The sequence below is a fragment of the Spermophilus citellus genome (genome assembly GCF_964194105.1).
Source record: "Spermophilus citellus genome assembly, chromosome: 2".
Lineage (NCBI taxonomy): Eukaryota > Metazoa > Chordata > Mammalia > Rodentia > Sciuridae > Spermophilus > Spermophilus citellus.
The window spans coordinates 225,339,362-225,366,500 of NC_138183.1; the positions used below are offsets into that span (position 1 = coordinate 225,339,362).

The following is a 27,139-nucleotide window of genomic DNA, read 5'->3' on the forward strand; positions in this document are numbered from 1 at the left end:
AAGTCTTAGAAAAACAAAGGAGGAAAGATTTATTGTGGCTCACAGTTTCAGAGGTTTCAACTCTTGGTTGGCTGGCTCTATTAATGTGGTCCTGTAGTGAAGCAGAGTATCATGGCAGAGAGGGCATGATGGAGCAGAGCTGCTTACTTCATGACAGCCAGAAAACAGAGGTTGCTGGGAAGAAGAGGGCCAGGAACAAGACATAACTTTCCAGTGCATAACCCCAGTGACCTTCCAACGAGGCCCTACCTCATACATTTTCTACCACCTCCCAATAATGCCATCAAATTATGAATCCCTCAGTGGATTTAACCCATAGATGAGGTCATAGCCCTCATGAATCAATCACTTCTCAAAGCCTCACTTCTTTCTATTGTTGCACTGGGTACCAAGCCTTCGACACATGAGCCTTTGAGAGACATTCCAGATCCAAACTATAGCAGAGCTGATCCCTGTAATAATTTTGCACATATACTTCTGTGATATCTTAAGTGGGAATAGGAAAGGTTGTAAGGAATTTTGAACTCCAGGTATCATCCTTGAGAGTGGGAAATTATTATTGGTCATAATGTCCCCATGACTTTTGTTCTGAGCCTGCTTCTCATGTAGTAACATGCTCTTGAACATTTTTACCAACCTTTGTGACTAAAAAAACACCCAATTGGTAATAATTTCCAATTTTTAATTTCCTGTTCATATTTCTATTCTGACTTCTAAGTAGCAATATTCACTAGCTCTCATGAGTATTTCTCATAATATCTCTTATAAGTATCTCAGACTCAGTGAATCCGAAACTGAACTCTTCTGGCTGTGTTCACTCTTATGGGTAGTTCACACTGAATCGTGACTTGTCTGTCTTTCTCTGTAAATTATTATTGGTCAAATCCTCTCAATTGTATTTTTTAACAGATTTCAAATATTTAACTATTGCCACTGTTTTGTAATTTTTATGATTTTCTACTTAGATTTGGCAACAGGATCTTGTTTTCCTGATTGCAGGTTTACTCTGTTCTCTGTACTGTTTATTAAAATTATCTAAACTGGGTGCCGTGGCACAAGCCTGTGCCTATAATCCCAGCAGCTCAGGAGGTTGAGGCAGAAGAATAGAGAGTTCAAAGCCAGCCTCAGCAACTGTGAGGCACTAAGCAACTCAGTGAAAGCCTGTCTCTAAATAAAATACAAACTAGGGCTGAGGATGTGACTCAGTGGTTGAGTGCCCCTGAGTTCAATACCTGCTACCCCTCCCCCCTAAAAAACAACAATTATCTAAGAGATTGATTCTCTTGATACTTCACTTTTTCTTCCCTTCCCTTTTTCCTTCCCTTCCTCCTTTTCTCTTTCCTATTCCTTCTTTCCTCTCCCCACCCTCCTTTTTTATTTAGTGCTGAGTATTGAACCTCACAGGGCCTTGTGCATGCTAAGCATGTAGTCTACCACTGAGTTACACCTATAGCCTCTTCTTTTGCACTTTTTCAAAGTAAACTTGCAGTATCCCATCTCAGACTACTAATAAATGATTTCTAGAATTGAGATCTGAGCATGTATAGTTTGAAAACACCAACCAGCTGATACGAATGAATGGTTAAGAACCAATTTTTTTTTGTTTATTTATTTTTATGTGGTGCTGAGGATCAAACCCAGGGCCTCAAACGTGCTAGGCGAGCACTCTACCGCTGAGCCACAACCCTAGCCCAAGAATCAAGTATAAATTTAATCATTCTATAATGAATTAAAATACCTTAGACAACCTTGTAGAGGAAATGTGAGATGCTTCTTTTGGTATGTATTTTCTGTAGTTTGGCTCCTATCTCCCTCATATCCTATCGTTCTTTTTTTTTTTTTTTAGTTTTTTTTTTTTATTGGTTGTTCACAACATTACAAAGCTCTTGACAAATCATATTTCATACATTAGAATCAAGTGGGTTATGAACTCCCATTTTTACCCCAAATACAGATTGCAGAATGACATCGGTTACACATCACATTTTTACATACTGCCATATTAGTGACTGTTGTATTTTGCTACCTTTCCTATCCTCTACTATCCCCCCTCCCCTCCCCTCCCATCTTCTCTCTCTACCCCATCTACTGTAATTCATTTCCCTCCATGTTTGTTATCCCATTCCCCTCATAACCTCTTATATATAATTTTGTATAACAATGAGGGTCTCCCTCCATTTCTATGTGATTTCCCTTTTTTTCTCCCTTTCCCTCCCGCCTCATGTCTCTGTTTAATGTTAAACTTTTCTTCCTGCTCTTCCTCCCTGTTCTGTTCTTAGTTGCTCTCATTATATCAAAGAAGACATTTGGTATTTGTTTTTTAGGGATTGGCTAGCTTCATTAAGCATAATCTGCTCTAGTGCCATCCATTTCCCTGCAAATTCCGTGATTTTGTCATTTTTTAGTGCTGCGTAATACTCCATGGTGTATAAATGCCACATTTTTTTATCCATTCATCTATTGAAGGGCATCTGGGTTGATTCCACAGTCTAGCAATTGTGAATTGTGCTGCTATGAACATCGATGTGGCAGTATCCCTGTAGTGTGCTCTTTTAAGGTTTTCAGGAAATAGTCCGAGAAGGGCAATAGCTGGGTCAAATGGTGGTTCCATTCCCAGCTTTCCCAGGAATCTCCATACTGCTTTCCAAATTGGCCGCACCCGTTTGCAGTCCCAGCAGCAGTGTACAAGAGTACCCTTTTCCCCACATCCTCGCCAGCACTCGTTGTTGTTTGACTTTGTCATGGCTGCCAATCTTACTGGGGTGAGGTGGTATCTTAGGGTGGTTTTGATTTGCATTTCCTTGACTGCTAGAGATGTTGAGCATTTTTTCATGTACTTGTTGATTGATTGTATGTCCTCCTCTGTGAAGTGTTTGTTCATGTCCTTGGCCCATTTGTTGATTGGGTTGTTTGTTTTCTTATTGTCTAATTTTTTGAGTTCTTTGTATACTCTGGATATTAGGGCTCTATCTGAAGTGTGAGGAGTAAAAATTTGTTCCCATGATGTGGGCTCCCTATTTACCTCTCTTATTGTTTCTCTTGCTGAGAAAAAAACTTTTCAGTTTAAGAAAGTCCCATTTGTTGATTCTTGTTATTAACTCTTGTGCTATGGGTGTCCTGTTAAGGAATTTTGAGCCCGTCCCCACAATCTGTAGATTGGAGCCAACTTTTTCTTCTATCAGACGGAGAGTCTCTGATTTGATATCTAGCTCCTTTATCCACTTTGAGTTGACTTTTGTGCATGGGGAGAGTAGGGGATTCAGTTTCATTTTGTTGCATATGGATTTCCAGTTTTCCCAACACCATTTGTTGAAGATGCTATCCTTTCTCCATTGCATGTTTTTAGCTCCTTTATCAAATATAAGATAGTTGTAGCTTTGTGGATTAGTCTCTGTGTCCTCTATTCTATACCATTGGTCCACCCGCCTGTTCTGGTACCAGTACCATGCTGTTTTTATTACTATTGCTCTGTAATATAGTTTGAAATCTGGTATCGCTATACCACCTGATTCACACTTCCTGCTTAGAATTGTTTTTGCTATTCTGGGTCTTTTATTTTTCCATATGAATTTCATGATTGCTTTATCTATTTCTACAAGAAATGCCATTGGGATTTTGATTGGCATTGCATTGAACCTATAGAGAACTTTTGGTAATATCGCCATTTTGATGATGTTAGTTCTGCCTACAATGAACAAGGTATATTTTTCCATCTTCTAAGATCCTCTTCTATTTCTTTCTTTAGGGTTCTGTAGTTTTCATTGTATAGGTCATTCACCTCTTTTGTTAGGTTGATTCCCAAGTATTTTATTTTTTTTGAGGATATTGTGAATGGAGTGTTTTTCCTCATTTCCGTTTCAGAAGTTTTGTCGCTGATATACAGAAATGCCTTTGATTTATGCGTGTTGATTTTATATCCTGCCACTTTGCTGAATTCATTTATTAGTTCTAGTAGTTTCTTTGTAGACCCTTTTGGGTCTTCTAGGTATAAAATCATGTCATCTGCAAATAGTGATAATTTAAGTTCTTCTTTTCCTATTTTTATGCCTTTAATTTCTTTTGTCTGTCTAATTGCTCTGGCCAGTGTTTCGAGAACTATATTGAATAGAAGTGGTGATAGGGGGCATCCCTGTCTTGTTCCAGATTTTAGAGGGAATGTCTTCAATTTTTCTCCATTCAGAATGATGCTAGCCTGAGGCTTAGCATAGATAGCTTTTACAATGTCGAGGTAAGTTCCTGTTATCCCTAGTTTTTCTAATGTTTTGAACATAAAGGGATGCTGTACTTTGTCAAATGCTTTTTCTGCGTCTATCGAGATGATCATATGGTTCTTATCTTTAAGTCTATTGATGTGGTGAATAACATTTATTGATTTCCGTATATTGAACCATCCTTGCATCCCAGGGATGAATCCTACTTGATCATGGTACACAATTTTTTTGATGTGCCTTTGTATCCGATTCGCCAGAATTTTATTGAGGATTTTTACATCTAGGTTCATTAGAGATATTGGTCTGTAGTTTTCTTTCTTTGAGGTGTCTTTGTCTGGTTTCGGAATCAGGGTGATGTTGGCCTCATAGAATGAATTTGGAAGAGCTCCCTCTTTTTCTATTTCCTGAAATAACTTGAAAAGTATTGGTATTAATTCTTCTTTAAAGGTTTTGTAGAGGGCTGGGGATGTGGCTCAAGCGGTAGCGCGCTCGCCTCGCATGCGTGCGGCCCGGGTTCGATCCTCAGCACGACATACCAACAAAGATGTTGTGTCCGCCGAGAACTAAAAAATAAATATTAAAAATTCTCTCTCTCACTCACTCTCCTCTCTCACTCTCTCTTTAAAAAAAAAAAAAAAAGGTTTTGTAGAACTCCGCTGTATACCCATCCGGTCCTGGGCTTTTCTTGGTTGGAAGTCTTTTGATTGCTTCTTCTATTTCATCTATTGATATTGGTCTGTTTAAGTTGTGAGTTTCCTCCTGACTCAGTCTGGGCAAATCATATGACTTAAGGAATTTATCGATGTCTTCACTATCTTCTATTTTATTGGAATATAGGTTTTCAAAATAATTTCTAATTGTTTTCTGTATTTCTGAAGCGTCTGTTGTAATATTGCCTTTTTCATCCCGTATGTTAGTAATTTGAGTTCTCTCTCCTCTTCGTTAGTATGGCTAGGGGTCTGTCGATCTTATTTATTTTTTCAAAGAACCAACTTTTTGTTTTGTTAATTTTTTCAATAGTTTCTTTTGATTTCTGCTCTGATTTTAATTAATTCTTGCCTTCTGCTACATTTGCTATTGTTTTGCTCTTCCTTTTCTAGGGCTTTGAGATGAAGTGTGAGCTCATTTATTTGTTGGTTTTTCCTTTTTTTGAGGAATGACCTCCAGGCGATGAATTTCCCTCTCAAAACTGCTTTCATTGTGTCCCATAGATTCCGATATGTTGTGTCTGTATTTTCATTTATCTCTAAGAATTTTTTGATTTCCTCCTTTATGTCTTCTGTAACCCATTGATCATTCAGTAACGTATTGTTCATTGTCCATGTGATGTAGGATTTTTCCTTCCTTCTTTTATCATTGATTTCCAGTTTCATTCCATTATGATCAGATAAAATGCATGGTATTATCTTCACCCCTTTATATTTACTGAGGGTTGCCCTATGGCATAATATATGGTCTATTTTTGAGAAGGACCCATGTACTGCTGAGAAAAAAGTATATCCACTTGATGATGGTTGATACATTCTATATATGTCAGGTAAGTCTAGGTTATTGATTGTGGTATTGAGTTCTGTAGTTTCTTTGTTCAACTTTTGTTTGGAGGATCTGTCCAATGGTGAGAGAGGTGTGTTGAAGTCACCCATGATTATTGTGTTGTGGTCTATTTGATTTTTGAACTTGAGGAGAGTTTGTTTTATGAACGTCGCAGCGCCATTATTTGGTGCATAAATATTGATAATTGTTATGTCTTGTTGGTCAATGGTTCCTTTTAACAGTATATAATGTCCTTCCTTATCCCTTTTGATTAACTTAGTCTTGAAGTCGATTTTATTAGATATGAGGATGGCCACCCCTGCTTGCTTACGAGGAGCGTGTGCGTGATATATTTTTTCCCAACCTTTTACCTTGAGCCTGTGTATGTCTTTTCCAATCAGATGTGTCTCCTGGAGGCAGCATATTGTTGGATTTGTTTTTTTAATCCATGTTACCAACCTATGTCACTTTATTGGAGAGTTTAAGCCATTAACGTTTAGAGTTACTATTGATATATGGTTTGTACTTCCTGCCATGTTTGATTATTTATCTCTTTTTTTTCCCCTAATTTAGATTGTTTCTCCATGATTAGCTTTCCCCCCATCCTCTGTCTTTACTGAGGCACTTCCCGCTGATGGTTTTGGTTATCGTTTTCCATTTCTTCCTCGTGTAGAGTTTTGCTCAAGACGCTTTGCAATGCTGGTTTTCTGGCTACAAATTCTTTTAGCTTTTGTTTGTCATGAAAGATTTTTATTTCGTTGTCGTATCTGAAGCTTAATTTTGCTGGATACAGAATTCTTGGTTGGCATCCATTGTCTTTCAGTGTTTGAAATACGTTGTTCTAGGATCTTCTTGCTTTCAGCGTCTGTGATGAAAAATCCGTTGTCAACCTTATTGGTTTACCCCTGAATGTAATCTGCCTCTTTTCTCTTGTAGCTTTTAATATTTTCTCTTTGTTCTGTATATTGGATAGCTTCATAACAATGTGTCTTGGCGTTGGTCTACTGTGATTTTGTGTGCTCGGTGTCCTGTATGCATCTACAATTTGTATATCTGTTTCCTTTTTTATTTCTGGGAAGTTTTCTGTAATTATTTCCTTCAGCAAGTTACTCATTCCCTTGGCATGAATCTCTGTGCCTTCCTCTATCCCGATGACTCGTAAGTTTGATTTTTTTAAATTATCCCAAATCTCTTGGATGTTTTTCTCGTGATTTTTTACCAGTCTATTTGAGTTGGCTAGACTCTTTTCAAGATGATATATTTTGTCTTCATTATCTGACGTTCTGGCTTCTACTTGCTCCACTCTGTTAGTGATACTCTCGATTGAGTTTTTAATTTGGTTTATCGTTTTCTTCATTTCTAGAATTATTGTTTGATTTTTTTTATAATCTCTATCTCCTGATAAAGATGCTTAACTTCTTCTTTTATCTGTTTATGTAATTCATTTTCAATGTGCTCTTTAAGGTTCCTTTCCATCTGTCTAAGGTGTTCCTTGAGTTCTTTATATGGCCATTTTTCTGATGACTCCAGGTCCTCCTGAATATTTAGGCTGTCTTTCATTGTTTGTACTCCTTTTCTTCCTTGCTTTTTTATGCTCATGATACTTCTTGTTCTGTTTGCTGAGTTACTGTTTACTCTTATAAATTTATTTGATGCTTGGGAGGAGAGGTATTAGAAGGGAAGGGAAGAAGTGACTAAATAGAGTGAGTCAGTAGGCAGGTGGAATTCAAGAGAGGGGGGAATAACAAAATTGAAAAGAAATGAAAAGACAAAAGAAAAGAAAGTGAAAAGAAAGAAAGAAAAAACGAAAAAATAAAAATTTTAAAACAAACCAAAAAAATTATAATGATAATAGAAAAATGGAAATTGAAGTTTAAAAAAAATAATAATAATAGAATAAAAAGAATTTAAAAAATTGAAACCATTAATAAGAAAGTTAAAGAACAACAACAACATCAACTACAAAGAGTGAGAATAAAAAAAATACTAATAATAATCATTAAAGAAAAATAGTAATAATAATACATGCAGTCATAGAGCTCGATTAATTTCTCTTCCAGTAGGTGGAGCTATGCCCACTGGGCCAGGCTTCTCCTCGTGATAGGTGGGAACCAATCACTGTGCCTCAGCTCTTCTTCCCAGACTGTGCGAGTCTCCAGTCCTGAGTGCCTAGGTCCTTCTCTTGTGGTTCCTCAATCCAGGCCCCACTCACCTGTGACGCTTACCACATTACTGGCTACATGCCGGGTCTGCTGCTCCTGGGAGCCCTGTTTTCACGGATGCCTGGGCCCACCCTTTCTGTTTGCCTCCCTCGGACCCTAAGTTTGTAGGGCTTGGGGCTGAGGACCCCCAGCGAATTTGTTTGCCCTTAGGTAGCAACTCCCCTGGTAGCTGGTGCAAGGGACCTCTGTTGTCAGCCCTGGTGGGAGCGCCGCTAGTCCCACGTCACTCCTGATTCCCTGGGTCTGGCTATGGTGCTCAGTTGGCTTTTACCTCTGTGAGATCAGGTGGGCCGACTAGTTATTTCAGCAGGATCGTTAGTGCTGAGTCACGAGAAGCAGGCGATCCGGGGCTTAAATGCAGCAAATTCGTGTTCAGTGTGCGTTTTCTGAGGGGCCCAAAGTGTCCGCCCTAGCTCCACGTCAGCCCAGCATTGCCTAGTAATCCTGAGCAAATAGGCTTTAGATAATTTACAGCTCCCTATGCCCGCGCAGTTGAAGAGGTCAGAGACTTGATCTCTCCGCGCCTGCAGTCATGTTAGACCTCCTCAATGATATTCATGTTACCCTTACAGTTTCCTGGCATAAGCAAGATCTTGGGGTTATACAAACTGCTGCTTCTGTTTCCAGTCCAGTTTTCTAGAACTGAAACCCTGCTGTCGTCGCCTCCACCTCTGGTCCACGCTCTTGGGCGCCGCGCTTGTCTGCGACCTTAGCAGCGCCGCCGCGGAGGGCCCAAGCGGCAGCCGCCGCGGAGGGCCCAAGGGGCTGGCGCCGCAGGGGGCCCAAGCGGCTGCCGCCGCGCCTGTCCCCTCGCAGAGGGATGCCGAATGACCCCAGAGCAGGCTATGCCCCAAGGTGCAGCAGGGAACGGGCGACCGAGGCACTTGAGGCCGTGGTCCAGCCTTCAGAGGACAGGGCTCGGCACGCAGCCCAGTTCCAGTCTCTAGATGCAGCAGCTGGACCGTGTAGACAGGGCCATCAAGACAGCATGCAGAAAGCAAATGGCGGCTCCCGCGGAGTGGATTTTCGGCCCCGAAACTACAGCCCCGCCAACAATTCCAATCCACTAACTCTCCCTGTATAGACAATATTCAAAAAAAAAAAAAAAAAGGGCGGGGTGTACTGAGCTTTCTTTGCCTCAGGTACTTACAATCCACTGCTGATTACCCATTCAGCTTCTCTGCTGGGAGCGAAGTGAAAGACCTATCGTTCTTTTTTTTAAAAAAAAAAATTATTTTTGTGATGCTGGGGGTAAAACCCAGGACCTCACACATACCAGGCAACCCTCTACCACTGAGCCATATCCTCTGCCCCTCATATCACATCTTTCAATAGAACCAGGTAGAAGTTCTTACCATTTTACTAATGTGCCATCTTAATTCTCAAAACAACCTGATGAAGGTTGTAGGTGTTATTATTACCCATATTTTACAGTTGAGGATACTGAGACTTATGTAGTTAGCCTTGAGTCAAGACTTTATACAGAACTATATTTGAATCCTGCCATCTATTTGGCAGAGTCTGTCTTTTTTTGTTGTTATTCTGTTTTGCTGTACTGGGGATTGAACCCAGGAGCACTCTACCACTGCGCTACATCCCTAGACCTTTTTTGTTTCGAGACAGTGTCGCACTAAGTGCTGAGTCTAGCCTTGAACTTGGATCCTCCTGCTGCAGACTCTTGAGTAGCTGGGATTATAGGTGAGCACCACTGCTCCTGAGTCTTTGCTTTTAACAGCTGTTACACATTTGCTTCAAGGTTCTTTAGTTTATTTTCCAAATTTATGATAAATAATTTCTAATAGGGCTGATTATTCTTAGGATACAGTTTTTTTTAATTCTCAGACAATGATTAGCTAAAATAAAATAGTTCTACAAAATATTCTGTCTATAAGTATAAGTGGGGGAGACATAAGCTAGAACTCCCAATACAAAGTTATTTCAGTGGATTCACTGTTAATATTTTTGTATAAATTTTATAGTAAATACTATCATATACTAGTTAAATGAAAATATTTATCTTCACTCAGAATATTAGAACTACAAAGAGCATTAGGCTTTATAAATAGGAAAACTAGTACTCTACAAGATTACATGCTTTGCCCAAGTCTTTAAGCATTTATTTGCAGCATCAAGACTGAATTGGAACTTCTGATTTTTGAATCCAGAATTTTCATCTTAAGTCTGCAAGTTGATCTATCTAAGTAAGACTTAATATATTCTTATTTATTATTTGTTTGCTTGTATAAGACTAATATTTCAAAGCTTAAGGAGAATTCTGTTTTTATTATATTCTAGTTTTTAGTAGCTATATTCTTTTAACACAAAGAGAAGGAAGTGGGATAGCTTCTTAAGGTAAAATCATTCATTCAGTGCTTAAGTAATTTACATGCAAGTACTGACTTGTTTACTTGGGATTTAACATATTTCATGGAACCCTTGCTAATTGACTTTGAAACTTAGAATGTGTTTCATTTCTTAAGCATTATAGATATAAGGGTAGTGCTACCCAAGGAGTAGGTTTATACGTTATTATCATTATATAAATCATAAGATAGCTTATTAATATTCAAAGCATTTTTCTTATGATCATATACCATCTTAAATGCCTGACTTGCCATTTTTGGTGAGTTTTTTGTTTCAGCTTTCTCATCTGCCTTAAAGCAACTTTCTTGGTGGGCATGGAGGTGCACTCCTGTAATCCCAGTGACTCAGGAGGCTAAGACCAGAGGATCCCAAGTTTGAGGCCAGCGTCAGCAGTTTAATGAGGCCCTAAGCAGCTTAACAAAACCCTGTCTCAAAATAAAAAGGGCTGGGTGTGTAGCTCAGTGGTAAAGTGCTTCTGGATTCAATCACCAGTACTAAAAAAAAAAAAAAAAAAAAATCTTATTTTTTATTAAAGTAAATTAGCCCATTAAGTTCCAAGTTTTCAGTTCTGTGAATATTTCAACAAAATTGACACAGGCATATTAAAATAGGTTGGGAAGCATAATCTAGAGCTTATATATAATTAATTAATATTATCAATGTTAATTATTGTAATTATTAAAATTATAATCTTTGTATTATATTACATATCATAGTTATATATTGTATAGTATATTTAAACTTTCATGGGTGTTCTACAACTGGAACCATGTGGGTTAAATGAAAATGCTAAGGAAAAGATTTTCATACTTAAACAGAGTAGAAAGTGGTAACTAAATAATCTGGTTTTGTTTATTTTGATTTTGAGGAAAAGGTTAAAAAAAATCCAATTGAAGGGAGATGATACTTTCTCCTGCAAAATTCTGACCCTCCTTATCCTTAAGATTGAGTCCATAACCCACTTATGAGTATATAAGAAGAGGAAGGAAGATTGAAATTTTTATGCTAGGCTGGGAATATGAAGATTGAGGCATATCTCTTAGCTCATTCCTGCTCTCTAGGCCTCAGCTCAGGTAATGTTTACAGCTTGTAGGCGGATGGTAAAAGTCTCCCCCCACCACCACCATTCAATCAGGCCTTTCAGGTCTTGGGTGTTAGGAAGATCTATGAGCCACAGTAGATCCTATCTTAAATAAATATACATTTATTCAAAAGAATCATTTGTACTGGTTTAAGGAATTAGAAACAAAAAACATGTTTGAGGCATGTTTTTCCTAGCAGAATTAAGGAAAAAAAAATCTAACTTTTGTTTAAAAAATAAACAACCTCAACAAACAATGAATATCAGATTATTTCAATCTATTTTAAAACTGAAATCTATTTTAAAACCATAAGCATTATATACAGATATTTTTTGGGAAGCAATGCTGGGGATCAAACTCAGGACCCTCCTGTGTGTTAGGCAAGCACTCTCACTGAGCTACATCCCCAGACCTTTTTTCATTGTCTTTTGCTGTGTTGTTTGATTGAACCCAGGAAGTTGCACATGCTAGGCAAGGGCTCTACCACTGAGCCAAACCCCCAGGACCCTATGTATAGATTTTAAAAAATTATTGTATGGTATATGGAAATGGGTCAGCTGTGGAAGATTGAATAATACATGACAAAAGACATATTAATAAACTGCCTTCTTGTTTGATATGTTGCATAGTTCGTGAAAAATTACCAATGATCCCTAAAGTTGGAAGACTATAATTTTTGTTGATACATAACATATACCATATAATTGGCTACTTAAAAGTATATAGCTCAGTAGTATTTAGGATATTCACAGGGTTGTGCATCTATCACTACTATCCAATTCTGAAGCAGTTTCTTTGCCTCATAAAGAAACATACCTATCAGCATCCTCTTCCTATTTCTCCCCTATCTCCAGTTCCAGGCAGTCTCAGTAACTCTGTCTCCATGGGTTTGCTTATCCAGGACATTTCATATAAATGGAATTATATGTGATCTTCCGTGTTTGATATATTTCACTTGTATAATATTTTCCAGGCTAGTTAATTTGTAGTGGCTATCAGTATTTATTCCTTTCAGTGGTTGAATAATACTCTATTGTATGGCAATATCACGTTTTGTTTACCCATTTATCAATTGTTGGTTATATGGATTATTTCTATATTTTGACTCTCTGTTCTTGGCAGTGCTGGGAATTGCTCCCTGGGCCTTACACATGCTAGGAAAGCCCTCTACCATTGAGCTATATAACTCCAGCCCTACCTACTCTGAACATTCATGTACAAGTTTTTTTTTTTTTTTTTTTTTTTTTTTTTTTTTAAAGAGAGAGTGAGAGAGGAGAGAGAGAATTTTTTTAATATTTATTTTTTAGTTCTCGGCGGACACAACATCTTTGTTGGTATGTGGTGCTGAGGATTGAACCCGGGCCGCGCGCATGCCAAGCGAGCGCCCTTACCGCTTGAGCCACATCCCCAGCCCCTCATGTACAAGTTTTTGTGTGAACATTTGTTTCAGTTCTCCAGGAGTGAAATTGCTAGGCCGTATGGTAACTGTGTTCAACTTTATAAGAGAAGCTTGGGATTTTAATTGGTTTTCTTGATTCAGTAGATTTTTGTTGCTTTACTGAAACCAAATTTTATATCACAAATAATCTTTCTTCCATTGTACTTACAGATAAATTGACCCACCATATCATTCATATTATAAACATATGAATGTATGTATGCTAAATACTACTGAGCTATATATTTTTAAGTAGCCAATTATATGTTATATGAGTTATGTATCAACAGAAATTATAGTCATCCAACTTTAGTGATCATTTGTAATTTTTCACAAACTATGCAACTCTATCAAACGAGAAGGCAGTTTATTAATATGTCTTTTGTCATGTGTTATTCAATATCCCACAGCTGGCCCATCTCCATATACCATATAATATTTTTTTTTAAATCTCTCTCTATATATGTATGTATTCCACACACACACCCTGCAGTGGTAGAACCCAGAGCTCTACCACTGAACTAGCCCCAAAACATCATATCTTATAAAATTGTTGAGAGAGGCCAAGTGTGCTAGTGCAAGCCTATAATTCCAGCCTGGGGAGGCTGAGGCAAGAGGATTGTGAGTTTGAGGCCGGCCTCAGCAGTTCTGTCTCAGAATTTTTTAAAAGGCAGGGCAGGGGCTGGGATTGTGGCTCAGCCGTAGAGCCATCGCCTGGCACAATTTTTTTGATGTGTTTTTGTATTCGATTCGCCAGAATTTTATTGGGGATTTTTGCACCTAGGTTCATTAGAGATATTGGTCTGTAGTTTTCTTTCTTTGAGGTGTCTTTGTCTGGTTTCGGAATCAGGGTGATGTTGGCCTCATAGAATGAATTTGGAAGAGCTCCCTCTTTTTCTATTTCCTGAAATAACTTGAAAAGTATTGGTATTAATTCTTCTTTAAGGTTTTGTAAAACTCCGCTGTATACCCATCCGGTCCTGGGCTTTTCTTGGTTTGTAGTCTTTTGATTGCTTCTTCAATTTCATCCATTGATATTGGTCTGTTCAAATTGTGTGTATCCTCCTGACTCAGTCTGGGCAAATCATATGACTTAAGAAATTTATGAATGTCTTCACTATCTTCTATTTTATTAGAATATAGGTTTTCAAAATAATTTCTAATTTTCTTCTGTATTTCTGTAGCATCTGTTGTGATATTGCCTTTTTCATCCCGTATGTTAGTAATTTGAGTTCTCTCTTCTTCTCTTCGTTAGCATGGCTAAAGGTCTGTTGATCTTATTTATTTTTTCGAAGAACCAACTTTTAGTTTTGTTAATTTTTTCAATAGTTTCTTTTGTTTCAATTTCATTGATTTCCGCTCTGATTTTAATTATTTCTTGCCTTCTGCTACATTTGCTGTTGTTTTGCTCATCCTTTTCTAGGGCTTTGAGATGAAGTGTGAGCTCATTTATTTGTTGGTTTTTTCTTTTTTTGAGGAATGACCTCCAGGTGATGAATTTCCCTCTTAAAACTGCTTTCATTGTGTCCCATAGATTCCGATATGTTGTGTCTGTATTTTCATTTATCTCTAAGAATTTTTTGATTTCCTCCTTTATGTCTTCTGTAACCCATTGATCATTCAGTAACATATTGTTCATTTTCCATGTGATGTAGGATTTTTCCTTCCTTCTTTTATCATTGATTTCCAGTTTCATTCCATTATGATCAGATAAAATGCATGGTATTATCTTCACCCCTTTATATTTACTGAGGGTTGCCCTATGGCATAATATATGGTCTATTTTTGAGAAGGACCCATGTACTGCTGAGAAAAAAGTATATCCACTTGATGATGGTTGATACATTCTATATATGTCAGGTAAGTCTAGGTTATTGATTGTGGTATTGAGTTCTGTAGTTTCTTTGTTCAACTTTTGTTTGGAGGATCTGTCCAATGGTGAGAGAGGTGTGTTGAAGTCACCCATAATTATTGTGTTGTGGTCTATTTGATTCTTGAACTTGAGGAGAATTTGTTTTATGAATGTCGCAGCACCATTATTTGGTGCATAAATATTGATAATTGTTATGTCTTGTTGGTCAATGGTTCCTTTTAACAGTATATAATGTCCTTCCTTATCCCTTTTGATTAACTTAGTCTTGAAGTCGATTTTATTAGATATGAGGATGGCCACCCCTGCTTGCTTACAAGGACCGTGTGCGTGCTATATTTTTTCCCATCCTTTCACCTTCAGCCTGTGTTTGTCTTTTCCAATCAGATGTGTCTCCTAGAGGCAGCATATTGTTGGATTTGTTTTTCTAATCCATGATACCAGCCTATGTCGCTTTATTGGAGAGTTTAAGCCATTAACATTTAGAGTTACTATTGATATATGGTTTGTACTTCCAGCCATGTTTGATTATTTATCCTTTTTTTAAAAAAAAAAAAATTAGTTTGTTTCTCCATGATTATCTTTCCCCTCTCCCTCTGTCTTTACCGAGGCACTTCCCACTGATGGTTTTGGTTATTGTTTTTCATTTCTTCCTCGTGTAGTATTTTGCTCAAGATGCTTTGCAATGCTGGTTTTCTGGCTACAAATTCTTTTAACTTTTGTTTATCATGAAAGATTTTTATTTCGTTGTCATACCTGAAACTTAATTTTGCTGGATACAGAATTCTTGGTTGGCATCCATTGTCTTTCAGTGTTTGAAATACATTGTTCCAGGACCTTCTTGCTTTCAGCGTCTGTGATGAAAAATCCGTTGTTAACCTTATTGGTTTACCCCTGAATGTAATCTGTCTCCTTTCTCTTGTAGCTTTTAAAATTTTCTCTTTGTTCTGTATATTGGATATCTTCATAACAATGTGTCTTGGCGTTGGTCTACTGTGATTTTGTATGCTCTGTCCTGTATGCATCTACAATTTGTATATCCGTTTCCTTTTTTATTTCTGGAAAGTTTTCTGTAATTATTTCATTCAGCAGGTTACTCATTCCCTTGGTTTGAATCTCTATACCTTCCTCTATCCCGATGACTCTTAAGTTTGGTTTTTTTATGTTATCCCGTTATCCCATATCTCTTGGATGTTTTTCTCGTGATTTTTTACCTGCTTTTCTGAGTTGGCTAGACTCTTTTCAAGATGATATATTTTGTCTTCATTATCTGACGTTCTGGCTTCTACTTGCTCCACTCTGTTAGTAATACTCTCATTTGAGTTTTTAATTTGGTTTATAGTTTCCTTCATTTCTAGAATTATTGTTTGATTTCTTTTTATAATCTCTATCTCCTTTATCTGTTTATGTAATTCATTCTCAATGTATTCTTTCACTGTTTGAATTTGCTGTCTCATATCCTCTTTAAGCTTCCTTTTCTTTCTTGCTTTTTCATGCTGGTCATGTTACTTCTTGTTCTGTTTGACTGCTGAGTTACTGTTTACTCCTATAAATTTATTTGATGCTTGGGAGGAAAGATATTAGAAGGGAAGAGAAGAAGTCACTAAAGAGAATGAGAGTAAGCAGGTAGAATTCAAGGAAGGGGGAATAAGAAAATTGAAAAGAAATGAAAAGACAAAAGAAGAAAAAAATAGGAAATAAAAAAATTTAAATAATAATAATAATAAATAAAAATTAAAATTAGAAGAAAAAATTTAAAAAAAAATTAAAATCAACAAGAAAGAAAAATGAAAATGAAAAAAAAAACCCAAATTAAAAAAGAAAACTAATAAATGCAGTCTTAGAGTTTGATTAACTTCTCTTCCAGTAGGTGGCGCTGTGCCCACCAGGCCAAGCTTCTCCTGTCAATACGTGGGAACCAATCACTGTGCAGCAGCTCCTCCTCCCAGACTGGGCGAGTCTCCAATCCTGAGTGCCTAGGGCCTCTTCTTGTGTCTAGTCACTTCCCCACTTTTCCTCTAGCCAGGCCCCTCTCATCGGTGACGCTCACCACAATACTGGCTACACGTCAGGTCTGCTGCTCCTGAGCACACACTCCCTGTTTGCCATTCCCTCAGACCCTAAGTTTGTAGAGCTTGGGGCTGAGAATCCTCAGGAAATTTTACTTGCCCTCCCTAGCCACGCCCCCGGTAGCTGGTAGAAGAGACCTCAGTTGTCAGCACTGGTGGGATCGGTAGCCGGGAGTTCCGCACCGCGGGTCCCGCACCACTCCTGATTCCCTCGGTCTGGCTATCAGCTCACGGGAGAGCTGGGAGGGGCCCTTAAGGTTTCCTCGATGTGTGGAGAAGGAAGGCTAGGGGATTACACACCTGTAGCCGCTGGTTTCAATGAAGTTATCTCCTCCGCCGCAGTCTGGTGACGTCAGTTCTCTGCCATGGTTGTGTCTCTTGCAAATGGCGACAGTTCGTTTCCCTTTGCCGGGTGACCAATGCAACAGATGGGTCCTGACTGTCTCTCCTAAGCCCCGTTTCAATCCTGTGGCCACTGCCTATGAAGGCTCGGTTGGCATTTACCTCCGTAGGATCAGAAGGGCCGACCAGTTGTTTCAGCGGGATGGATTAGTGCTGAGTCACAGCTGTTTGTCTGCGGGAAGCAGGCAAACGGGAGCTTGAATTCAGCCGATCCGGGCTCAGTGTGTGTTCTGAGAGGCCCAGACTGTTCACCCCAGATCCACGTCAGCTCAGCATTGCCTAGTGATCCTGAGCAACAGCATTTAGACTGTTTACGACTCCCTATGCCCGCACAGCTGAAGAGGTCAGAGACTTGATCTCTCCGCACCCGCCGCCATGTTGGATCTCCCTAATTATTTATTGAACTATCCAATGTTCCATAGAATTTTAGAACTGAAGAGGCTTTTGAGATAATTTGGTTTTTTTCTTCATATAGATGAGGAAATTAGTATGACAGTAATTGAGTCACTTATATATATATCACACTATAATCCAGAGGTTTGGACAGTAAATTAGGCTCTCCTGGTTTCCAGGATGTTCTTTGTACTATGTCATGTTATCTCTGCTAGTAAAGACTGTTCAAGATAAAGTTGAATTAAGGAAAATGTATGCATCATTCTTCTGTGTAGTAAATTTTCAATTAATTTTTCTTTGTGACAGTATTGTTAAATTAGATTATATATATCTGCAGGTTGGAATTTGGTCAAAGATTTCTACTATTTTTTTTTATTGTTGTTGAGAACATTACATAGTTCTTGATATATCATATTTCACACTTTGATTCAAGTGGGTTATGAATTCCCATTTTTACCCCGTATACAGATTGCAGAATCACATCAGTCACACTTCCATTGATTTACATATTGACAAACTCATGTCTGTTGTATTCTGCTGCCTTTCCTATCCTCTACTATCCCCCCTATTTTTGTTTTTTATTTGCTACTTCCAGGTGCTTCTTGGTTGAGACAACGTTTACTGTTTTTCGCAGGGGCAGGGGGGACACCGGGAGTTGACCCCAGGAACACTTTACCACTGAGCTACATCCCCAACCCACTCCTTCTTTCTTTTTTTTTTTTTTTTTTTTTTAAATCTTAATATTTATTTTTTAGTTTTCAGCGGACACAATACAACATCTTTCTTTGTACATGGTGCTGAGGATCAAACCTGGGCCGCACGCATGCCAGGCGAGCGCGCTACCGCTTGAGCCACATCCCCAGCCCTCCTTTCTTTTTTTAAATTTTGAGACAGGTTCTCACTAATGGCTGGCTTCCAACTTGCAATCTTCTTCCTTCAGCCTTCCAAGTCCAAGCTTACAGGTGTACACCACCACTCCTGGCCAACTTTTATGACTTTTAAAGGTTTTTCTAGAAATTTGTTGATGATATGGTTTGGACTCTGTGTATTTGGTTATTGATTACTTTACTGGTGCATTATAATTATACATAATAGTGGAATCCATTGTATGGTTACTGATTTTTAATATCCTCTAGTTTAAGTTATGAAGAAGGACATCCCTCAGAGTCTGAAACAGATCTCCTTCAGAGACAGACATTTGTAGCCTCTCATCAGATTCCTGGATATGCCTCCACATCTCAACCAACTGGTAACAGTTCTATTGTGAAATATACTATGAATCTGTATACATTTAGTAAATAAGAAAAAAATCAATTTTCATCTTTTGAGTTATAAATATAATATGTAAAGGAAATATCAGGGGAAATGTTAAAATGAAAATGACATTAAAACCTTTGTAATTAATAGATTGAGACATCTTTTATGCATCTTTAGGGATTTTAAGTTATGAATATGCTTGGTCAAATTAATACTTGCTTTCTATTTGAAAGTAAAACAGTTTAGGATTATAGAATTATTTTACCTCAATTTTCAGAAATAGAGTAGGGAAATAATTTTATTTAAAGTATTTATTTTTACCTTGAGATATATTTTATCCTTCATTTGTAGGTCTTTCAGGAATGTTTGATACTAGCGTGAACAGTGTCAGCACTAACACTAAGGAATCTTCCGTGATGAATTTTCTCTCTACTGCTGAGTCCCGAACTGCTCAGGCTGCTTCTTCAGGACCTACTCTTTTACCACAATTCAGGGCTCCATCCTGGCAGACAGGTGATTCTTTTTTTCAAGTCCTCTAAAAATTACTGGTCAAAAATACACTTCTTGGGGCTGGGGTTGTGGCTCAGTGGTAGCACACATGCCTGGCATGCATGAGGCACTGGCTTCGATTCTCAGCACCATATACAAATAAATAAAATAAAGGTCCATCAACAACTTTAAAAAAAAATACACTTCTGTGGCCCTATCACTATGGTAGTGTGCCTGAGAGTGAATTCCAAAGGCTTTAAAACCTGGAATTTTTTTCTTTCTTTTTTTTTTTTTTTTTAATAATTTTAAGATAGATAAAATTCAAGAATTTGTAAACAGAAATTCAGTTTTAGCATTCTGAAAACTAGCAAGTTCATATTGAAGGGTTGGTAATTATTTTCTGTTTTTGTTTTTGTTTTTGTTTTAAGGATTCCTGTGACTAACTTTAAAAAAAAAAAAAACTTCCATTTTATTATTTAATTTATTTTTATGTGGTGCTGAGGATTGAACCCAGTGCCTCACACATGCTAGGCAAGCACTCTACCATGGAGCCACAACCCCAGGCCAGGGTTGGTAATCATTAAAGATAAACTCAGATGTAAAGTTTGTATTTGGCAGTTTAAATACTTGTTCATTTGGAAGGAGCAAAAATTAAATTTCAATTATTTTAATGTCTTCTGGCAGGGTATGTATTGCAGTAAAATAATAATCTTATGATCATTTCATTTTTAGTATTCTATAAAATTATCCTTGATCAAAGAGATCAAATCATCACTTAAAAAAAACACTACAAGTTTGGGAGTAAGGTTGTAGCTTAGTGTTAAGATCACTTGCTTAGCATGCTTGAAGCCCTGGGCTCAATCCCAGCATCTTAAAAAAATTTTGAAAGCATTACAGTTGATACTATGTTATACTCATTTCCTTCCCTCCTCATTTCCTCCCTTCTGCTCTCCCTCTTCCTCTCTTTCTCCTTCCTTCTTTCATTTCTTCTTTTTTGATAGTGGGGTTTAAATCCAGGGGCGCTTTACTACTGTGTTTTCTTTTGAGGCAGGGTCTTACTAAGTTGCTAAGGGTCTTAAGTAAGTTTCCCAGGCTGGCCTCCAATTTGAGTTCCTCCTGCCTTAGCCTCCCGAGTCACTAGAATTACAGGCATGTGTCATTGTGCCCAGCTTATTATACTCATTTTTAACAATAATTATAAGGCCCATATGAACCTTTTCTTTATTTGATTTTTTCAATTTAAATTTTCAACATTTTAAAAATTACTGTATATTTTTATTTTTTGTAGAATGACATGAAATTTCTTGGGAGAGGCTGTTTGTTTTAAAGAAGAAATGTCAGCATATGTAAGGGTTTTGTTTATTGTGTTGAGTGTTGAACTCAGTGCTGTGTCCATGATAGGCAAGTGCTTTACCACTGAGCTATACTACCAACCCTGAGAAGATATTTTTAAGTAATAACTCATTCTGATATAAATCCCATTAATAGAGCCTCTTACCATGCCTAGCAACATTTTCCCCCTGCTTCTAAAGAGATCATTAGTGATTAGTATAAGATACAACAGTATTTTAAAACCATAGCTTCAGTTTTTCCTTCCTTTCTTCCCTTTTTTGGGGGGAGAAAGTTGGTGGACAGGGATTGAAGCCCTGACCTCCCCCCTTTTTTCTTTATTTTTAATTTTATTTTGAGATAGGGTGTTGCTTAGTTGGCCAGGTAGTTTTTGATCCTCCTGCCTCAACTTTCTTAGTTCATGCCACATAGTTCCACTTTTTTTAGAGAGGAAGTAATAGCTTGGTATTTATTCTTCTTGACTATTTTTCTGTGTCAAAACATATATTTCTACCTAATCAATATTTATTGTTAGGATATGCCATAAGTTTTTTATGTGTTTTGGTTGTTTGTACTTATAATTTTAAGAACTATAGTACATAGCTTGCACAAATCTCTTTGTGTCTAGTTATTCCTATGGAATAATTTTCTAGAAGTGGAACTTTGGGATCAAAAGGGTATGTATATTAGGGCTAGGGTTGTAGCTCAGTGGTAGAGCACTTGCCTAGTATGTGTGAGGACAGAAGTTATATCAGCAACTAAAAAAAAAGGAATTTAGGAAAAAAAAAAAGTTGTAGGGGATGGGATTGTGGCTCAGCAGTAGTGCACTCGCCTAGCACGTATGACACACTGGGTTCAATCCTCAGTACCACATAAAAAAAATAAAATAAAGGTATTGTATCCAACTACAACTAAAACAAAATATTGTTTTAAAAAAGTTGTATACTTTCGTTGTGTGTGGCTAGAATGCTGTCCAGCTATGTTAACAGCCTACTGACATAATTAATTTCTGATCAGTCTTCCATAATAATTATTCATTTATTGTTTTGGGGAAGTCTATTGTTATATAGGAAGTCAACCTTGAAATGAGAGAGATTTTCAAAATGAATATATTTTGGTATAAAAACCTTTTCGATGTTAACTTCACTATTATTTTTAGATTGATTTATCATGTTGGATATAGGCAGTTTACTGTTGATTTTCACTTTTACTGTTTTGTACATTTTACCTTATTGGTATTTTGCATTAGGAACTTAAGGTAAATTAATCACTATTGATTACATACATTTTTACTGGTTTCTTAATTTTTTTTTTTTTTTAGTTGTTGATAGATGTTTATTTCATTTATTTATATGCGGTGCTGAGAATCAAACCCAGTGCCTTACACGTGCCAGGCAAGTGCATTACTGCTGAGCCCCAGCCCCAGTCCCAGCCCCAGTTTTCTTAATTTTAATATGGCCATGTCCAACTGTATTCTGTTACAATAAAGACATGAATTACTGATACCTTTATAAAATTATTTTTGTTTTAAGAAAGAGAGCTACTTTGAAATATAATTTTCAATATTTACATAGAGAACTGACTTATGAGGCTTTTAACCTTACAGTACTTTTTAAAAAATATTTTATTTAGTTGTAAGTGGCCCAATACCTTTATTTTATTTATTTATGTGATGCTGAGGATCAAACCCAAGTCCTCACATGTGCTAGGCGAGTACTGTAACACTGAGCCACAACCCCAGCCCAACCTTACTGTACTTTGATGAATTGAGGGTTACATAATTCACTTCAATGAAAGCATTTATTTATTTGTTCTATAACTGCATAATAATCTTTTTGCTTTCTCTTCATAGGTATGCATTCCTCAGCAGCAACTGAGCTGTTTGTTACTGGACCTTTGCCAACCACTGGAACTCTTCCACCATCTGCCCCTTCTGCTTATCAGCATCCTACCACCTTTAGCAATAGAAACTTTGCCACCACCTCACCTTTGGTGCTTCAGGATTCAACTTTTAACACTACATCAAATGGAATTTTAAATCCTCATGACCCTTTGTTACAAATTAAGACTTCCCAGGGAACTCTTCCAACTGCTTTGGCATTTGAGCGCCTGGGCAGTTCTGCATTAAGTAACAGCATACCACCTCAGTCTTCAACATATCGTTCAGCTCAAGAGTCTGCACCCCATCTTTTACAACCTCAATTTAGTTTGTTGCCTTCAGCACTTGGGGGAGCCCAGCAGACTCCTCAAGCCTACAGTTCAACCCTTTTCACTAATTCTACTGCTTCCATTGAAAGAGCTCTTCTTCGAGAATGTAGTGTTATTAAACACCATCAGCGGCCTTCAGGTACCCAGTCTATTCAGTCACAACTGACTGGTTCACAGCATTCCTTACATAGTTATCTATCAAATACAAGTGTAGTTAGCTTTCAGGAAACAACCAGGCAGTCATCCTTAACCTGTAGCCCAATTGGAGATTCTCCTCAGGTGAGCAATGGAGGATTGCAACCGAAGACCCCACAGGTTTCAGTGGAACTTGCTCAATCTTACTCATCTGCAATTCCCTCATCAGGGTATGCTGCTCCTACTACAAAAATAAACAGCTGTTCTACAAAACAACCACTAATATCAACTAAGATCCCAAAACCTCAAAGTATAATTCCTCCTGTGCAAACACTAACCTATGCCAAACCTTTACATAACCAGAGTTCTGTAATATCAGGTCAAGCACAGATTTATTCTACAGCACAGCTACCAAGCCTGTTATCAGTTAGTCAGTCCCAAAATTATGGTTTAGTACAGCCACACAATGTGCCATCTATTGTTCATTCACAGGTTTATAGGTCCAGCAAAGTGGAGAAATTGCCATCCTTGTATAAAACATTGACTTTTTCTGGGTCTTCTCGGCCTATAACTTCTGAAAGTCAGACACTCAGTTATTCATCCAATCAACAAGAAGTATTAACTTCAGTTACAAATGAGAATTACCCTGATCATACAAGAGATCTATCTTCAGTCAGTCAGTCTCAAAGTTATTCATCTAGTCACTCTCAGGGTTTATCACCAGTTAGCCAGACCCAGGTTAGTTATTCATCTCAATCACAAGTGTTGTCAGTTGTTAGTCCTTCAGAAAGCTATGCTTCAGGGCAGTCCCTGACATTGACAGCCCCTTCTCTTTCTTATTCTTCTGCCTCACGGGCTCAGAAATTGCCAGACTCTAGCTCAACCCAGAATTATATTTCCATGCATTCTTCTCAAAATGCTCAGACTCAAGATTCATCATCTTCCCAGTCCCAGAAGTTTTTGCCTGCAATCCAGTCATCATCTTTTGCATCCTCTACTCATTGTCAGACGTTACAGAATAACATACCTTCCCCAGATCCAAAGTCTTATGCTGAAAGAAAACTTGACTCAAATGTCTATACATCTTCAAAGCAAGAAGATGATTTTCCAATTCAAGAGTTACAGGCATTGCAGCCACAGTCGTCTTTAGAGACATCAACCCCAAGGCTATCTGATGGGGAAATCAATGCTCAAGAATCAACTTATAAAATGTCAAAGGCAGATGACAGATATTCTCAGAGTGTGATCAGAAGTAATTCCCATCTTGAAGATCAAGTTGTTGGGATTACTCCACAAGGGTCAAAAAAAGAAGAAAACTTGGTTGGTTCAGTGACACAACTTAACCAACAAATTGGCCAAGCCAATAATGGAGCAACCCTTGATCTTAAGAAAACTGATTTAATGCAGACTCCACAAATAAGGTTAAATGCTAAAGACCTAAGCCAACAGCATTCTCTTATACATAAGGTTCATGAAGCCAAGGTCCAGGAACAGCATGATCAAATAATTAATGCATCTCAGATTCAAATTCCAAATCATGCTTTAGGACATGGCCACCAGACATCTCTTCCTAATACACAGCTTCTTTTAGATTCTGCCTGTGATTTACAGATTCTTCAACAGTCAATACTACAGGCAGGTTTAGGACAAGTAAAGGCGTCTTTACAAGTTCAACGTGTCCAAAGTCCTCAACAAGTAGTGAATCCTTTCCTTCAATTGGATGGTCATATTATTCAGAGCAATGGTGATCATTCTCAACAGCAGATCCATCCTCAAAATCCTGAAATTATGAAAATGGACCTCTCTGAACCCTCAAAACCATTACAGCATCTTCCAACAAAGGGTCATTTCAGTGAAACAAATCAACATGATTCAAAGAACCAGTTTGTTTCTCTTGGATCAATGTGTTTTCCAGAGGCAATGCTTCTCAGTGATGAAAGAAATATTTTATCAAATGTAGATGATATCTTAGCAGCTACAGCAGCAGCTTGTGGAGTTACACCTTCTGATTTTCCCAAGTCAGCTTCAAATGAAAGCATGCAAGCTGTTGAAGGTGGTGATTCTAAATCTCATTTTCAGCCAGCATTAGATGTCAGGCATGTGACCTCAGATTTTAACTCTATAACAGCTACAGTAGGAAAGCCACAGAATATAGATGATATTTCTTTAAATGGAAATCAGGTTACTGTAAACCTTTCATCCATACCTACCCTTCAGTCAAAAATGACTCTTGATCAACAGCATGTTGAAACACCTGGTCAAAATATACCAACTAAAGTAACTTCGGCAGTAGTTGGACCAAGTCATGAAGTCCAGGAACAAAACTCTGGCCCATTCAAGAAACAGTCTACTACCAGTAATGAATCTGAAGAAGACAGTGAAGTTCCCATTGATAATACATTAAATAATAACAGAAACCAAGAGTTTGTTTCTAGTAGTAGAAGCATAAGTGGAGAAAGTGCTACATCAGAGAGTGAATTTACTTTAGGTGCTGATGATAGTAATGTGTCAGTGAACCCCACTAGAAGTGCACTTGCACTGTTGGCCATGGCCCAACCTGGGGATGCAATCAGTGTCAAGATTGAAGAAGAAAACCAAGATCTAATACATTTTAACCTTCCAAAGAAAAAAGCTAAAGGAAAAGGACAAATTAAAGATGAAGACAACAATAATCAGAAACATCTGAAAAGACCTTCCCAAGGCAAACGCCAGAATCCCATGGGAACAGATATATATTTACCCTATACTCCTCCTTCCTCAGAAAGCTGCCATGATGGTTATCAGCATCAAGAAAAAATGAGACAGAAGATCAAAGAAGTAGAGGAAAAACAACCAGAAGTCAAAACAGGATTTATTGCTTCTTTCTTAGATTTTCTGAAATCTGGACCCAAGCAACAGTTTTCCACTCTTGCTGTCCGAATGCCTAACAGGACCAGACGACCAGGAACCCAGATTGTTCGTACATTTTGTCCCCCACCACTTCCAAAAACTTCATCTACAACACCCACACCTTTAGTGTCTGAAACTGGAGGCAATAATAGTCCATCAGAAAAAGCTGGCAACAAACTTAAAAACTTGGAGCATTTATCTTCATTTTCTTCTGATGAAGAAGATCCTGCTGTATGCAGTCATGATGTTTATAAAAACATCTCTACTCCTTTAACTGCTTTGGATGCAGATTCTGATAAAAAGAAGAAAACAGGTAAAGTTTTAAATAATTCACAGTTAAGACTTTCTACTATTATTTTTCTAGCTATAACCTACCATTTACGTGTTTTTTTTTTTGTTTTGTTTTGTTTTTAGCTTAAAGCACGTTTGCAAAATAAATTTTCAGAACATAATGCCTAAACATTTAGCATTTGCCCTGCCTAGGAGAGTTTTTGTTTTAGGTTGAGTAGTTCTGATTTTTCTTGGCTTTTTGCCACAGATAGCTTAACACACAGCATGCTATCTAGACTTCTAATCTGAGACATTTTAAGGTAGCTTTTGGATATGAGGTATGGTATTGGGGGCCCTGTTGTGTAAACCTGGCATATTTTCTTGATATGCCAATTTTACCTGAAGATTGGCATTTTACTTTTAAATACTGTTGTGTGCAGCATGCACATTACTGATCTAATTAAAATAAAACTTTACAATTTTCTACTAGCCTCAAATCATATATCAAATCTTTGGGTATGTGTTTCACTTTATTCTATGATTAATAGAGGAAATGTTTTAAGAAGCACTGTCTTTCTGTAAATAATTGACAGGTAAGTGTAAAAGTTACTATTTTAAGGAAGATTCCAAGAAAAAAATATTTATAACAGGAGTGGAGATATAGCTTAGTTGGTAGAGTGCTTGCCTTGCATGCACAAGGCCCTTGGTTTGATTCCCCAGCACCACACACACAAAAAAATTACTTATAATATAGTTATTAGATGTGCATCATTACTTCTGATATACAGATGGTATGACTGAATAAATGTAAACATGGAATCTGAACCCAGATTTGTCTACATTCCTGCTGAATTCTTTTATATAATCAGGGTTGTGCTTTAAGACTTAATCTCTGTTTCATAATGTACTTCTCAACTTCCTTCCAGACTTGGGACCAGTTGTGACTGCTAGATTGATGTGAAACAGCTGATAATCCAA

At 37.6% G+C, this 27,139-nt stretch overlaps 1 protein-coding gene across 2 annotated transcripts in view; it reads left to right on the top strand.

Moving 5' to 3' along the window:
- Window positions 1-27,139, top strand: part of QSER1 (glutamine and serine rich 1) — a 95,104-nt gene that overhangs the window by 24,755 nt on the left and 43,210 nt on the right. For both annotated transcript variants that reach the window (XM_081279971.1, XM_081279972.1), the window contains exons 2-4: window positions 18,721-18,833; window positions 19,193-19,354; window positions 22,512-26,204. In XM_081279971.1, coding sequence (XP_081136097.1) covers window positions 18,721-18,833; window positions 19,193-19,354; window positions 22,512-26,204 — 3,968 coding nt within the window. The remainder of the gene's footprint in view (window positions 1-18,720; window positions 18,834-19,192; window positions 19,355-22,511; window positions 26,205-27,139) is intronic.